The sequence below is a fragment of the Argopecten irradians genome, chromosome 16 (genome assembly GCF_041381155.1).
Source record: "Argopecten irradians isolate NY chromosome 16, Ai_NY, whole genome shotgun sequence".
In the NCBI taxonomy this organism is placed as follows: domain Eukaryota; kingdom Metazoa; phylum Mollusca; class Bivalvia; order Pectinida; family Pectinidae; genus Argopecten; species Argopecten irradians.
Genome location: NC_091149.1, coordinates 24,344,748 through 24,360,087, shown reverse-complemented (window position 1 = coordinate 24,360,087; position 15,340 = coordinate 24,344,748). Strand labels below are relative to the sequence as shown.

Sequence of the window (15,340 nt, the reverse complement as noted above, 5' to 3'; positions counted from 1 at the left end):
AAAAGTGGGCTATTTTTAAGCTGTATAAATTTTATACTAATTAATTTCACGTCACAAGAAGTATATTGATTAGTAGTCACAGAATAGTTTACAGAAAAACCAGAAACCCATCTTTGAATTAACAAAGAATTTTATATGTGAATGTTTTCTTATATATTGAGCAATATGTGTTGACTAATGAAATAAAAACGGATTTAAACGTGCATCATTTTAGTATTTGTTTGTTTTATTAGGATATATCATTTGGTACTTATAGCTTCTGTTTAGCGCTCAGCAAACCGCATCGGAGAGTAGGGCGACTGGTTAGCCCCTTGTCAGTATAATATGACTGGGTGTGGTGTGTTGCTTGCAATTGGTGTATTCGGGGGCATGCTTCAGTGATATATCACTATAAAATGAGCAAGAGGGCAATCTCCCAAAACACGCACCACACACTTTTTATACGATTTTACGTCCTTTTCTCTTCAACCTGAACGTCCATTAAAGTGGAACGAACGTCTGATACCTTAAAGGACACAACCGTCTTTAGGAAAGCCGGCCGAAAAATATACCGGATACGTAGATATTGTATTCGTTGTACATCGTTCTTTGCAGAATGAATGAACCACCTGGACCATGTCTTGAAAAGAGGCTACGTGAATTCGATTTTGTTAACAATATCGTCATATTACTGAATTAATGATATAGGACAAAAAACATAACAGGTTCGGCTCAATGTTATCAGTATCTAGATTCTAATGCTCATGGCAATATCAAACGAGTCATTTCGACCACAGGCATTTGGCTCTATAGAAGTGTCACGGTATTACATATATATATAGAGAGAAAATGTCTACAGAGTCAAATGCCTGTGTTTCGACTAAGTCCTTGGCATTGACAACATACGCTGAACAAGCACAATTATTTCATCTACTCAGGAAGCTACTTCCGGTAATAGTAAGGTCACTGTTTTTATAGCCATCAAGTTGCATCAACACATTCAAAAAGTGTCTCGTTCGCGCTATACCTCAAACGTTTTTTACCTTGGAAGCAAGATGGAGACAAAAGGAAACTCTAAGTCCCAAGCCCACATCCCCAAGACCAGAACAGAGCGTGACTAAAATGCGCGTGTCCATGAACCGCTACATTTATTTGCAGGTTACATACATGTTCTACATACAATGTTTATATATAACTTCCTAAGTGCTTTTGATTGCTGCGATCGTCATACAACTCAACTTATCACGCCATCCATCACTCGTACAATATTCACATATACATATTTGATTGCGCGATAATACAACTCACTTTCACGCCATCATCACTTTGTTGTTAGATATAAATCAAAACAATAATGTTTTGTAAAAACAATGGTATGATAAACTACTGACAAGGTCAATGTCAAATGTATTTACTATATAGTTATTATATTCGATAATGTACATTAAAGAGGATAAACTAAGCATGCAACAAGGTTTATTAAGTAACAATGTTAATGGTAAAGAGATGAAATGTGTACACTGATAAGCCTGCATGTACATTCCGGAAATAATCAGCGCCAAGTGGAGCGCAAACCTGAAACGCCAACGCGTTTCCGGTTTGCATTATGATATCCGAATCACTACTTTTGTGCGGTTTATCTGGTTATTTCGCCTGAACTGTGTGTGCTGGTTTCGGCGTTTACACCGAAGAAGTCCTGCCCTACGTCATGATAAAATGGCATATGTTCGGTGGATGGGAGTCCAAACTTCAAAGATGTCTGTGTCGGTTGTTTGAAATGTTTCCTTGGGGACGGAAATGGTAAAGATCCCCCAACGTCCAATGAGGTTGTTGGTTTGGTGGGCTGAAGATTAAGCTGTTTGGTGGTCCCTGAGTTGAATCCCTGATGACGGAAATGTTGTGTTCGCTGATGTCGACTGGGCCTCTGAATGGGTGTCTCACATACGCACGGTTGGCAGTGGTTCATATTGGACAGTGTATTGGCTTTGTTGGGTGGCATATTCCATGGAGATGTGGATCCAGTACTTCTACCAACGTCCGCAAACTTGACATCGGAAGAATGCAGTTTCTGATTATGCATATTTTGTGACTGCTGACTTCCTTGATGAAATATCCTGTTTTTGTTTACTGGTACCATTGTAACACCCCGTTGCTGTTTTGCGTTGTGTTTCGGGATGGGGTGAAGCATGTATTGTGGAACTGTGTACTGAGGCACCTGAGAAGTTCCAAACCCAGACCCGAAAACGCCCCTATTTTTGTTGTTCCAAGCCGAGGATTTGTCTTGCCATTGATTGATGTGAAGCGGTGAAATGCCATCACGTCTGGTCCTTACAGAACCTGTCACAAATGTCCCTATCATCACAGCTAACACCGCCATCAACAAACGGATACTTCCGGTTCCGGTGGACATGGTTACACTCTGCTTCAGTATACCTGCATGGAAGAACAAATTGATAATTAATGAAGCACTGAATATTGATGAATTTATTAATATAAATATCGATACCATGCAAAATTCTTCAACGAATTCTGAAAGATGAAATCACCACTCATATGGAATCAAACGGCTTATTTTCAAATTACCAGCATGGTTTTATAAAAAGGGGAATCCTGTGTGACACAACTCATCGAGGTCACAGATTACATTTCCAATGAAATGGATGAGGGGAAAAACGTTGACATCATATACCTCGATTTCAGTAAAGCTTTCGACAGGGTCCCTCACAAAAGGTTACTTTTAAAATTGGAAAAATATAGTATCAGAAGAAATATTTTACATTGGATCAAAAACTTTCTCATTGGAATGAAGCAGCGGGTCTGTATTGACGGTGAATTCTCCTACGTAAGTGACGTCACAAGCGGTGTCCCCTAGGGGAGCATTTTAGGGCCAATATTATTTTTAATTTTCGTGAACGACATGCCGGAAGTAGTGCAAACTGCAATTAAAATATTCGCCGACGACGCAAAATTATTGAAAGGAGTAAGCAACAAGGATGACAAAGAGGATCTACAGAGAGATGTTGAGAACATTTGCAAGTGGACCGAGATCTGGAAAATGCAACTTAATGCCAAAAAGTGTAAACTTCTGTGTATCGGTAACTCCAAGGACAACATTAACAAATATAACATCGAAAATGAAGGTCAAAAGAGTGAAATTACCAAAAATAAATCCGAAAAAGATCTTGGCGAAACTTTTGATAGCAAAATGAATTTTAGTGAGCATGCCTCCAACTGTGTTTCAAAAGCTAACAGATTAACTGGCCTGATCTTCAAACCTTTACCTACACCGATACAACGATGTTCTTTAACTTGTACAAGTCCCTGATTCGGCCAATTATGGAATGTGCATCCTGCATTTGGAACCCTATGTTACTTAAGGATAAAATTGTGATCGAGAATGTCCAGAGGAGAGCGACCAAAAGATTCAATGGATTAACCAACTTATCCTACGAACAGCGACTAAGATCCTTAGGACTACCAAGCCTTGAGTATAGGAGAAAACGTTCCGATCTCATACAAATTTTCAAGATTATCAACAACATTGATAAAGTCGACAAAGATAAATTGTTTACAATGTCTCCCATCACCTTCACAAGAGGTCACTCTAAAAAGATCTTGAAGCCAGTATCCAGACTAGAAGTAACCAAACATCGGTTTAACAGCAGAATTGTAGATATTTGGAACAATTTGCCAGAAAACGTAGTGTCTGCAAAGTCTGTGAACTCCTTTAAATTACGCCTTAACCATCACTGGTACAATGAGCCCTCCAAATTCTCTCCTACTTGTTATAGTGCTACCTGATCGATTATTTGATCACATACATGGATACGCCTCCAGAAGTCAGAAGGACTTACATTGATGTTTTAATAACATGATTATATGATTATAAACGCACTCTAGAAAAAAAGCACAACAAACTAGTATTTATATGTTAATATGCATCTTCTGCGGGTTTTGATATATCTGGGTCTGTGACTGTATTTTATATCTTGAAACACCCCAAGTATTCATTTCAGGCATATCTATTAAACTGAATAATATCTTAATCTTATGGTATGAATATACACGATTTTAAAATAACATACCTTCAATCAGAAGCTGGGGATAACCCAATTGCAACGTAGTGGTCAATTAAGAAATACCAAACACGTAGACCTGTGCTACTGGTCATTCGAACACAACTGGACATACTGGTCATTTACTGGTGCATATAAGGGTTTATGTGGGCTTACAACATAGGGATAAGATTCAAATTTATCACTGACGTATTTTGGCGTAGAATCACAGGGGCTTGGTACGAATAGTTGGTGTATATAGCACATGTCCGTTTATTTATTATAGTGTATAAACATGCTACACGCACTGTCTGTCGCCTATAATTCCTTACAAAACCCCTGTGTACCTATTAATGTAAATTATTGTCTAAGCAGTGGATATTATGATTAATTACGTGTAGTGTTTTGTCTTACACACATGTATACAGTGTGGGCGTCTCTGTGAAGTACATTTGATGTATTTCCCCTTACATAGCCGACCACTGGACATCAAAGAATTGGCCGGAGAACTGGACAACACTTCTGCCGCAATTAAACCGATGATATTTCAAGAAACATATTTTCACATCCGCCATTCAAACAATTATGGGTAAGAGAAATTTTGATGGTCACTTTTTTTACATGACCAATGTCACGCGCTCTGCCATATTAACGGACACTTTACATCGATATGACCACTAAGATTAATGGCGTAATGTTGAAATGTTTAATAACGCATGGATTAAAATTTAAAAAATGTCTGGTCATCAGAGAAATACACATTTGAGTTGATGTGAAACATTCTGAAAAGAAGTAAATATTACATTTTTGCAAATTAATAACGGTCAATATATTCATTCATTAAAGATGATCCGCCGCCGTCAGAGCATAAACGATACTCACCATTTTAACAATAATTAATGTTTAATTATGTACAAATATGTGTAATTAACACAAACAAACAAAATCTTTTGCTTTTGGTGCATGCGCAATCCGTGCTTCATCCCATATAAGACATAGTGCACACAAACGTGCAAATGCACCAAATATTTCTTTTTTTCTTCTTTTGATTGCATGGATTCCTTTTTAATCAACCATATTGACTGTCGACAGAAACCGTTTGGATCAAGTGCATTCATTAACTTCCGTATATTACGTACAGTGTACATGTACCCTGCAATTTCAATTGAACATCGTGCAGACATCGTTCGCACATCATGTGATGTAGTGCTATAGTCAATTCGTGTTTTAAAACCTGAAATGATTATCTTTAAAGGCAAGTGTTTCTGAAACAGCTTTAACATTTTAAGATTGAAATGTGAAATGACACTGATAATTTTGCAGAGTCGCAAAAATATTAGCTCACCGTTGATACTACACTTATCATCACCTTCTATACAATTTAATTAAGATATACCAAATGTTAATTTAAATAACGTGGGTCGTCTATAAAGACTATTTCTCCCTTAGGCATTCACTAAAAAATATGTGTACGTAATCCTGCAAAAAATAAAACGCACACAAATAAGAATAAATTGAATGCAAAAATTGGTGGAATCAATAAAATTTACTTAAAGTCGTGTATTTATTATATTTCCAGACTAAACTTGAACCACGTGCATGTTAGAAAAAAAAGATTAAGATAGTATCAAATTATCTACATGTCTCTATTAGAACTGAACGGGCACCTGCATCTGGCCTATATCGTATCGAACACGGTCATTAAAGGGGATAATAGTTTCATGTCGAACGCACCTTATATTTCGTTTCAACATCCGGTTTATGACTGGAGATCAAATTTGCAGACGACGCGCCAGTTCAGGTAACAAATGTCAATCATAGTAATTTAAAGTTAATAAATTTGTCCATCGCTTAATTCTTTAATTTCACGGACTCCTGAAAGCAAACGTGGGACAGTCATATGTGTGGTAGCCTAACAGAAGTTATAGGTCCTGATGTCCTCTTGACATTCAGTTGATGTTGGAAATTGCAAGTCGTGTTAATATTATCACAAATATGTGATATGCATAAGTATCAAATGTTAGATAGTATGCTGTATTCTGTCGGCCTGATGTTTCAGCAAATACTGGTTTGTATTAAATGATGAATAATGTTAGATTAATTATCTTCATGAAATAAGATTTTATTGTAATTTCAGATCTGCATGAGAAGTAAATCACACACTGGACATTTGATCAGTGGAATATAGGCATGAAGGGTGAACAACAGAATGTAAAACCCTGGACCACAGGTTATGAAATAGCAAAACATTGAAGAAAATGTGTACAACCTTGGACAAGTGCCATAGACTTGGCTCAACTTTTGGCAGGCAATTCCGTCTCTCAGGACTTTACCTCCAGAAAGATACAGGGGAGACAACTCACCAGAAACAATGTTACTGCTCACTGACTGCTACAAAAGAGCTTTCTATACTACATCGAAACAGGAAAGGGTTATTGCGTTTAGAAAATAAACTGCCCAGGTGTTCTTTGAGACAATACTCTTGCATAGTACCAATAAATCTTAGCCAGAATGGCGTCAATCAACGCAAAATTCTCATACAGAATACACATCCTTCTATTTGTGCCAAGACAAGACAAGTAGGTGTTCTTTCTGACCCAGAAAACAAAGGAAAAAAACAAGTTGGGATCAACTTTGATACCATCGGAAGCTGGAATAATCGTATCAGTATGCCCATTCTTATAAAGGAAAGTATTCAAACAGGTAAGATTGATTTATTATCACAGCTCAATACAAGCCAAATATGCTGGTCCCAATCATGTCCGGTTTACACAAGTTATACTACATATGTATCTTAGTAAAATCAACAGATTGGTACATTGAAGTAAAGAAACCTCGCTCTGTTTAACACGTATCATCCTTTTTAATTTCCATTCACTACTCATCTGTATATACCCTCAGGCATATTTACACATATTATGGTATCATAAAGTGCATGTGATGTCAAAATGTATGATCTTACTCTATATGTCTAACACTTCATGATAATTTTGACATGGCAAAACAGGCATAAGTAAAAGATTGACTGAAGTCAAAACAATTAACATAAGTTACATTATATATTCGACCAAAGTTTTGACAAACATTTTACAGGTAGACTCATTCCCAAGATCCCACTGGAAAAGATCGGAAAAGCATCCCTCCTTGGTCGTCGGAACAGGAACGAAGACAGATATGCCATACAACAGTTATCCTCAGAATATTTATATTTTGGGATATTTGATGGACACAATGGTGACGTTGCAGCAGAGTACCTACAAAGTCGGATGTGTGATAGCCTGTCATTCTGGTTGTCACGGGAACCCGACCAGAGTGTGGTGTTACAACAGTCGTTTATAGATCTCAACAACAGTCTAGCTCGGCACCTAACGTCCTACTGGCTAGGTATTATATCTCTTTGATACTTTGTTTATTTTGATTATGTTGCGGCTTTTTATATCATTTTTATAATTCATTTATTGTGTTTACATTGATTCTATGTATACTATTTCATCTTTGCATTACTCTATGATATGTTATAAAGATGAAGTAAACATCAATGGACGACAGTTAATGAATCATGAAAGGAAACTCAAGTATTCAACCTTCGTATCATTAATTGACATATACATTATGACATGCACTCTATACACATGTAATATATGTAATGCATTTTGTCAATACATAATTATCATAATAGATTAACATAATTTATGTTATCGTAACAATTTGCAATTTTTGCAGGTTTGCATCATTTGCTTTCATATTTAAAGAATAAAATCTATTTTTATGAATATTGCTCTAGATGTCAAACATTACCAGTATTTAAGTCCATGTTCAGCAATTTCTTTATTTGTTCAGTTGAAGCCCTGTAAATTATATTTAGTATACACATTGTCAATATTGAGTATTTATTCAATTGGTGGGCATCCATCATTTTAAAAGTACTTAATAATTAGAAGGAAATTACAAAATGATGTGATTATTACTTGTATTTCTATTACTGGTGAAGCAAGAATAAAAGAACACAAATTTTTACGATCCTCACATATCCCACATCTGTTAACATTAAAATGTCATCCACTCGTGAATACACCAGCTGTGTAATAAATTGATAAAGTTAAAAAAATATTTCAGATGATGAACAGTTCAGTACGGGAAGCACAGCTACAGTTTGTTTGTTACAACACAGTACGGAGCTGACGATAGGCCATGTCGGGGACACACGAGCTCTCCTGTGTCGTGGAGGTAAAGCCATCGCCCTCACACAGGACCACCACCCTGACGACGTGGAGGAAAAACGTAGAATCGAGTCCTGTGGAGGGGTGATAACTCCAAACAGTCTGGGAACTCCCAAAGTCAACGGAAACCTAAGTATGACCCGTTGTATTGGTAATCTCCCCTTGAAGAAATATGGTGTAACAGAACATCCAGAAATACACAGGAAAAAGGTTTGAGGAATTTCTTACTCTAAAATAGTGTTTTTGTTTAATTTAAAGATAAAGAAATGTGTAGGAATATCACTTTTCACATTGTAGTTGTTGTTGAATATGAATAAGAATTGATTGTCTTTTAGCAACTACACTGTAAATGCTAAGACAATGTTTTGATTTGATTTGATTTTTTTCATTGACATAAAAAAATAAACAATCGCAGGTTTTTAATTTAAGGCCTTTTACTTGCTATTGTATATTTGTGTTAAATTTTAAGCCTGGATATTACTTTTATTGCATTTATTGTCGTCATTATCTTTCTTATCAGAACACTTTGAAATCAGATATTTTGCAAGACATTTTTAAAAGAGTTTTTTACTTCTTTCCAGCTTGACCACGGCCGAGATGCCTTTTTAGCCCTGGTCAGTGACGGGGTCAGTTTTGTCCTCAGTGACCAGGAAGTGGTGGACATCACCTGTAGCTGTACTGACCCCCAGGAGGCGGCCAATCGTGTTACTGACCAGGCTCTACAGTTCGGGTCAGAGGACAATACCACATGTGTGATTATCCCCCTTGGCGCTTGGGGAAAATACAGCACCGATACAGGGACTATACGATATAGCTTTGGTAGAACATTTGTACCCCTGAGAGATTCGTAATAAGGATTATCTCCCTTGGTTCTTGGGGAAAATACAGCACCGATACAGGGACTATTCAATATAGCTTTGGTAGAACATTTGTACCCCTGAGAGATTCGTAATAAGGATTATCTCTCTTGGCAATTGGGGAAAATACAGCACCGATACAGGGACTATTCAATATAGCTTTGGTAGAACATTTGTACCCCTGAGAGATTCGTAATAAGGATTATCTCCCTTGGCAATTGTGGAAAATACAGCACTGATACAGGGACTATTCAATATAGCTTTGGTAGAACGTTTGTACCCATGAGAGATTCGTAATAAGGATTATCTCCCTTGGCAATTGGGGAAAATACAGCACCGATACAGGGACTATTCAGTATAGCTTTGGTAGAACGTTTGTACCCATGAGAGATTCGTAATAAGGATTATCTCCCTTGGTTCTTGGGGAGCATTTTGTATCTCTTGAGGTTCATCATAATGGATTATCTCTCTTGGCACTTAGGAAAATACAGCATCTCTCTTGGCACTTTAGGAAAATACAGCTTTAGTAGAACGTGTGTACCCTAAAGAGATTTGTAATAAGGATTGTCCCCATTTGATGCTAGGGAAGCCCATTTGATTTCTGAGTTAGATGTATCTGTTGATGATTGATTTTTCCCCAGGAATTCTACATCTACGTTTGCTACCAAAAATGGTCATGTTCTTGTAAAGGTTTTGTGCTTTATTTTCAAAAAAAACAAGCAGTCATGTAATCTCAGAAATGATGCAGAAAAGTAGTATGATGAAATTATCTTATTAGATTATCTTGGTGTTGTGGCCATTTCTCACATGAAGAGTGACAGCTGTGATACTTATATTTATACATGTTACAGTGGCACATAAAACACTGATTGTTATATTAAAAGACTTGTTTGTTGTTTGTGATTAATGAACTGTATTTTTAGGTCAGGTTAGCCATCGTGCTTTGTCGGACTATATATTGTTTTGGGTGCTTTTTGGCCCCCAAATCCATAAAATTTCCAAACCTGTTATTTTGATAGTAATTAAATTGTTAAATATCAAGTAAATCTTTGATAGAAAAGGCTTGATAGTTATGTATCATTGCAGATGTAGTTGCTTTGTCAACCATTCAAAATATGCAAAATTTATGAAAGGAAATGTAGTCATGAAGTTTTTGATCTAGAAACCATAGAGCGCATCCTTGAACAAAGTTGATATTTCTCCTAAATATGTGTCTAAGGTATGTCTACTGAATAAATAAATTTGTTCCAGATTGGGCTCTTTTGTTAAGACAAAAACTATCAAAAAATAGACAAAAAATGACAAAATTTTCAAATTTAGTTAATTTATGCATATTTTGAATGGTCACCATGGCAACTTTAATAAAGCTGCAAAATTAGAAAACTTTAATTACAATTAAATCAAGGATGTACTAAATATTTCAAATACAATAATTTTATTTCATAATACTTATAATAATCAATGGATTTGGGCCTTTTGGGGGGCCAAAAATGGTCAAAAACCATACATAGTTCTTTTCATTCAAACAACTTTTCTATAATCAAAATACTCATATTGGGGTCTGTAGCTACCAAGTTTGTTCAAATGTGACCTTTATATTCATTCAAGGTCACAGGGGTCAAAAAGGCAAAATGATTTCTTGTAGATAATGTAACTATGAGGCAAAGAAACCAGATATTTGACCTGTAGCATACTGGGATGAAGGGATATATAGTTTCTTCCAATGAATGAACTTGCTTGTTATTCAAGGTCAAAACTTAAATAAACTAAATGCCTTCAATGACTTCTTGTCAATAACTAATTCATATTAGAGGCCAAGTTACAATGTACCTAGTTTTGGGTGTGTAGCATGCTTGAAGAAAGGTCCAGTAAGTTTCTTCAAATGAATTACCATGACCTTAATTCAAGGTTACATTGATCAAATAGGCTACTATCTTTGAGCAACTTCTTTTCAAGATTCGCTGAAACCTGATGTCGGACTGTGACATGTTAAATAAAACAGTGACCTAGCCTATATACATGGCGTTTGTTAAAAACTGAAAGATGATAATCCTACAGTATTTTCCAATTCTGTGGAAAAATATTGAACACATCTTAACCAGGATGTGATTTCTTCGTGTAGATAAAACACGGAAAAAAAAGAAACATGATTTTTCTGTCAATATGATATCTTGATAAAAAGTCCAGGTGTGGTTTAATTTTACAGATGGTTTCCAAAATCTGACTCCTGTGTAGGTTTTCATAAGTTCCTGATGTACATAAAGATAAAGGCGTTGTTCAGAAGAAAAAAAAGATAATTCCAGTGACGTGCACTATAGGTGATAAAGAAAATGTTTATCTGCTGGGTTTGGTCCCTGTAGTGTTAAAGAGAAATTATCTCATTTTGCTTAGTTGTTTAAAATGACTACCACTATTTTCCTGTTTGGTTGTGATTATGCAAAAAAAATATGAATATTACCTGATAACTCAGGTGTGTGGGCCATATCTGGTAGAGAAATGAATATTTAGACACGTACCCTAGATTTTGGAAGAGGAATGTTATTTGACTTATTTCGTATAAAATGACTTCCATCGGTTTTCTGTGGAATTGAGATGATATCCTGAGATGTAGTCAAGTAAATCGAGAGTCTTTTTCCTCCAACTAATTGCAATATATCAAAATATATTCTGGGTTGTAAGGGTTTCCTCCCTTACTATGCTTCACTAGTATCAATTCATGTTCCAGCGACTTGAAATACAGCTTGTACAGTTTAACATTATCTTTCAGCAGATACAATACGGTTTTCCTCTAATTGATCTAGTCTTAAAGATACTTGTCAGCTTCTTGAACATATGTCAGTAAGATAGAAAAATTAAACTAAATCCACGCATTAATTTTTACTTGATTTGGATATTAAGCTCTTAGACTGTCAAAGGATTTTAAAGTTATCAAACTCAGAAACCATTCTTTACTTTGTTCCAAGAAACTTTGTGTATATGTTATATGTTCTCAAGTTCTACCAGTATGATTAAGCCGAAACTTGCTAGAAATGATCCAGACATGGCAATGAACAAATGTTTGTTTTGGGGGTTTTGACCCGAAATCCAAGATGGCTGCAACAGCCACCATCTTGAAAACTGTACTTATTTACTCCTTTTCCTAATTAATTGAATTGATGCCAAGGTTGTCAGATGACTGTCAACTAATTAGGTCCTAAAGCCTTTAGTGTTATGATCAATCGTGTAAGTCAAATTCTTTTGGCAGAATTTAGGAACTTACTTTTCATTTATTTGGTTTATGTCAAATATTCCAAAGGGGAAGTGAACTCTATTGTTTCTTGGAACGAGCTCCGGCAATGCAAGTGTGGTAAGGAATGGATTCATGAATGTTAAACAATATATACAAGGTTTTATTTTACAATAATTTACATGATGTTTTTGGTTTTTACATATGTTAAAAACTAGAATTTACACTTTTTGCACCGAAAATTAACATATGAAACATATATCAAAAGTACCTATTAAAAGTTATTACTACCAACTTGTATACATTAAACCCCCATAGAGTCTTCAGATAGGTTCACTGGGGTTGTCGTGGTCTGTATTCACAGGTTGGGCTTACAGCTGATACTCTTTGTGGTTAAGTTGATGCTACCTCGGATGCTAGCACACATCAGATAGCAGATCTATGTCGATACAAAGTTCGAAGTTCATGACGCGTTGCCATCAGCATTGAAATAATAGCATAAGTGTTAAACATAGTACGAAGGACCCAACAATCGGTCACACAGTAAACTGGCAGGACGTCGCCCACACAGGTTGACCGCCAATCAAAGCATCGATGCAACCACCCTTTTGGAACTACATGTATATAGATATACACTTGGCTGCAGTGGTAGTTGTGCCTGGCAAATATGATCCACAATTCGTCAAGGTTTAAGTGCTAAAATATACGTATTGTCAGATTTCAATTAGCACATGTTATCTATATTCGAGTGATAAAAAATATAAGAAATAAATAACGATTTAGGCAATATATATAAACGCTAACACTAATGTAACAAAATATTACTGTGCATATCCCGCCTTTTAATGGTTTGGCGCATTTCCACTGGTAGCGGTTCACTTCACACACGTCGACGTACTACTACGTTTAAATAAACGTGTCATTGTAAACGATTCTATCAGAATTAAACAATTGACTAACTTTACGTGATCTAATTGTTGTAATAATAAAATAGTTTGCTATATTACGCACATCATATTAGTATAAAATGTGTCACCACGAGACAAATATACGAGTATAGAAAATGTCAAATTGCATGTACCATGTTGCGCTCATGTGGAGATGTGTAAAACAACACGCCACATGTTTTACAATACACTACACAGGTGAGTTTAATTAGGAAGATACCTTGCTAAACTGAATCACTTGTTTGGACTCTACAAGATAGCAGATACAAAGGTTTGAGTGAGTCGAGTTGTACATATTGACATATTGACAAATGGTGTAAAAAACTCACTCTCACAATCTGATAGTTTGTGCTCTTGTATACATATCTGCAACGATGGATATATTATCAGTTCACTTCATGGATTTTCTACCTGTCCGCTTCAACAAGTTATAGATAAATAACAGTACCGTGGCTGCGTATAACTTAACAAAATTCCGTATTTTACAATGTGCGAGAAATACAATACAAACTGTAAAATGCTTAAGAGATATATATGTGACCGTAACTTATCTAATGCCAAGATCCATTTAGCTATTTCATTCGTCCGGTGATCAATTTTAACAATATAAAGGTAAAACAAATAAATAAATAACTTTGCCTTTTCAAATGTAAGGAGGTCAACAAACCTGATATTGCAACTGCATAACATGCTAGGGTGAAAGAGCTAGATCAAGTTGTCCGATGTCCTTGACCTTCATTCAGAGTCATGGGGTTAAATAATTTCCTCTGGATTAGTACGATACCGAGATATTTTTGGACTTGTGAAATGCTGAGGTATCGGGATTATCAGATTTCTTTAAACGAATGACATTGACTTTATACCAAGGTTACACGAGCCAAGTGGAATTCACTCAAGGGACTTTCACTTAGGTGAAAGGTTATGATGTGGTCCTAATGGACCTTTATTTAGTCCCCATCTGACCCAGAATCGGTTTTATTAGTTTAAATCTATTTTATTGTTATTTTAGCAACAGGATCGGACACAAGTTAACTCGAACTTACAAACACCCTCTCCATTAAAATTTACAATACGTATACATCATAAGATGGCTTTATATTTTAAATATATTATACCGTAATTGTTTTTTTTTTTAAAGAGGAACAGATACGAGAAATGAAACAGTTATACCTAATCCAATCACAGGCGTTTGTCTCTAGAGACAATTTTCTCTCTATTCATGTATAAATAGAATATAATACTGTGTCACAGTATTACATTAGAAAGAAAAATGTCTATAGAGCCAAATTCCTGTGATCCAATAATATTAAAGATACACCGAAATGAGAAACTTTTGATAGGCAACGTCGAGACACGACGTAATGATTCAAAACTGTCTCGTCTTCCTATACCGCTGATATATATATATACATTATGTACACATCAACATCATTAAATCTCCATATAACATAACGGCACAGTGTGCTAAATTCTTGAATAAAGTTTTTTGTTTGTCGGAGAGATAATTTCATTTGGTGACGATTACTTTCCTTTATTTGTAAGATTTGATTTGGGACCGCCTTGCGTTTCTTTTCAATTTAAGTTCGGTAAAGCAACTCCCGGGAAAGACGCCCAAATTAATTAAAAAGTAAATAGACCAAAGGAAATTAAGTTGAAATGATTAGTACTGCGGAGACAATGTTTTAGAGCAGTGAAAATCTATAAAATCACACCAGATGTATGGTAGGTATAATTGTCAATATCTGTGCTGGCAATGAGTTTCCTCAGTTCAATTAGGCCATCTTCTCTTCTGTTAATAGGAGAAAACTCCCTGGACTATCTGTATGTCATTGTACATTGTAAAACTCATGGCGTCTGTCTATGACAACGGATGAACAATTAATTTGGTTATTTGTACATCAAAAGAATCAAATAACAGTACATTGTTGTTGATTTTGTGGCGTAACTCTATATAATCGCCAAAGGACGTTTCTGCAGATTTAGGCTGTGATTGGATAGGGGATTTTTTTGTATCCTTGACTGCCTTCAGTTTTCCAAGGTGGAATTGACGCCAGTG

At 35.8% G+C, this 15,340-nt stretch overlaps 1 protein-coding gene across 1 annotated transcript; it reads left to right on the top strand.

Moving 5' to 3' along the window:
• The first annotated feature begins 5,754 nt into the window (after positions 1–5,754).
• LOC138310599 (protein phosphatase Mn(2+)-dependent 1K-like) lies at positions 5,755–9,538 on the top strand. The gene is made up of 5 exons (XM_069251866.1): positions 5,755–5,835; positions 6,172–6,737; positions 7,128–7,418; positions 8,151–8,464; positions 8,836–9,538. Exons 2-5 carry the CDS (start codon positions 6,293–6,295, stop codon positions 9,103–9,105), a joined length of 1,320 nt encoding a protein of 439 aa, XP_069107967.1. The 5' UTR covers positions 5,755–5,835; positions 6,172–6,292; the 3' UTR covers positions 9,106–9,538.
• The last annotated feature ends 5,802 nt before the right edge of the window (positions 9,539–15,340 follow it).

Coding starts and splice junctions, on each gene's coding strand:
- LOC138310599 (XM_069251866.1), top strand. CDS start 6,293: ATGTGTACAACCTTGGACAAGTGCCATAGACTTGGCTCAACTTTTGGC. Junction 6,738..7,127: donor AAAGGAAAGTATTCAAACAG/GTAAGATTGATT, acceptor AACATTTTACAG/GTAGACTCATTCCCAAGATC. Junction 7,419..8,150: donor CCTAACGTCCTACTGGCTAG/GTATTATATCTC, acceptor AAAATATTTCAG/ATGATGAACAGTTCAGTACG.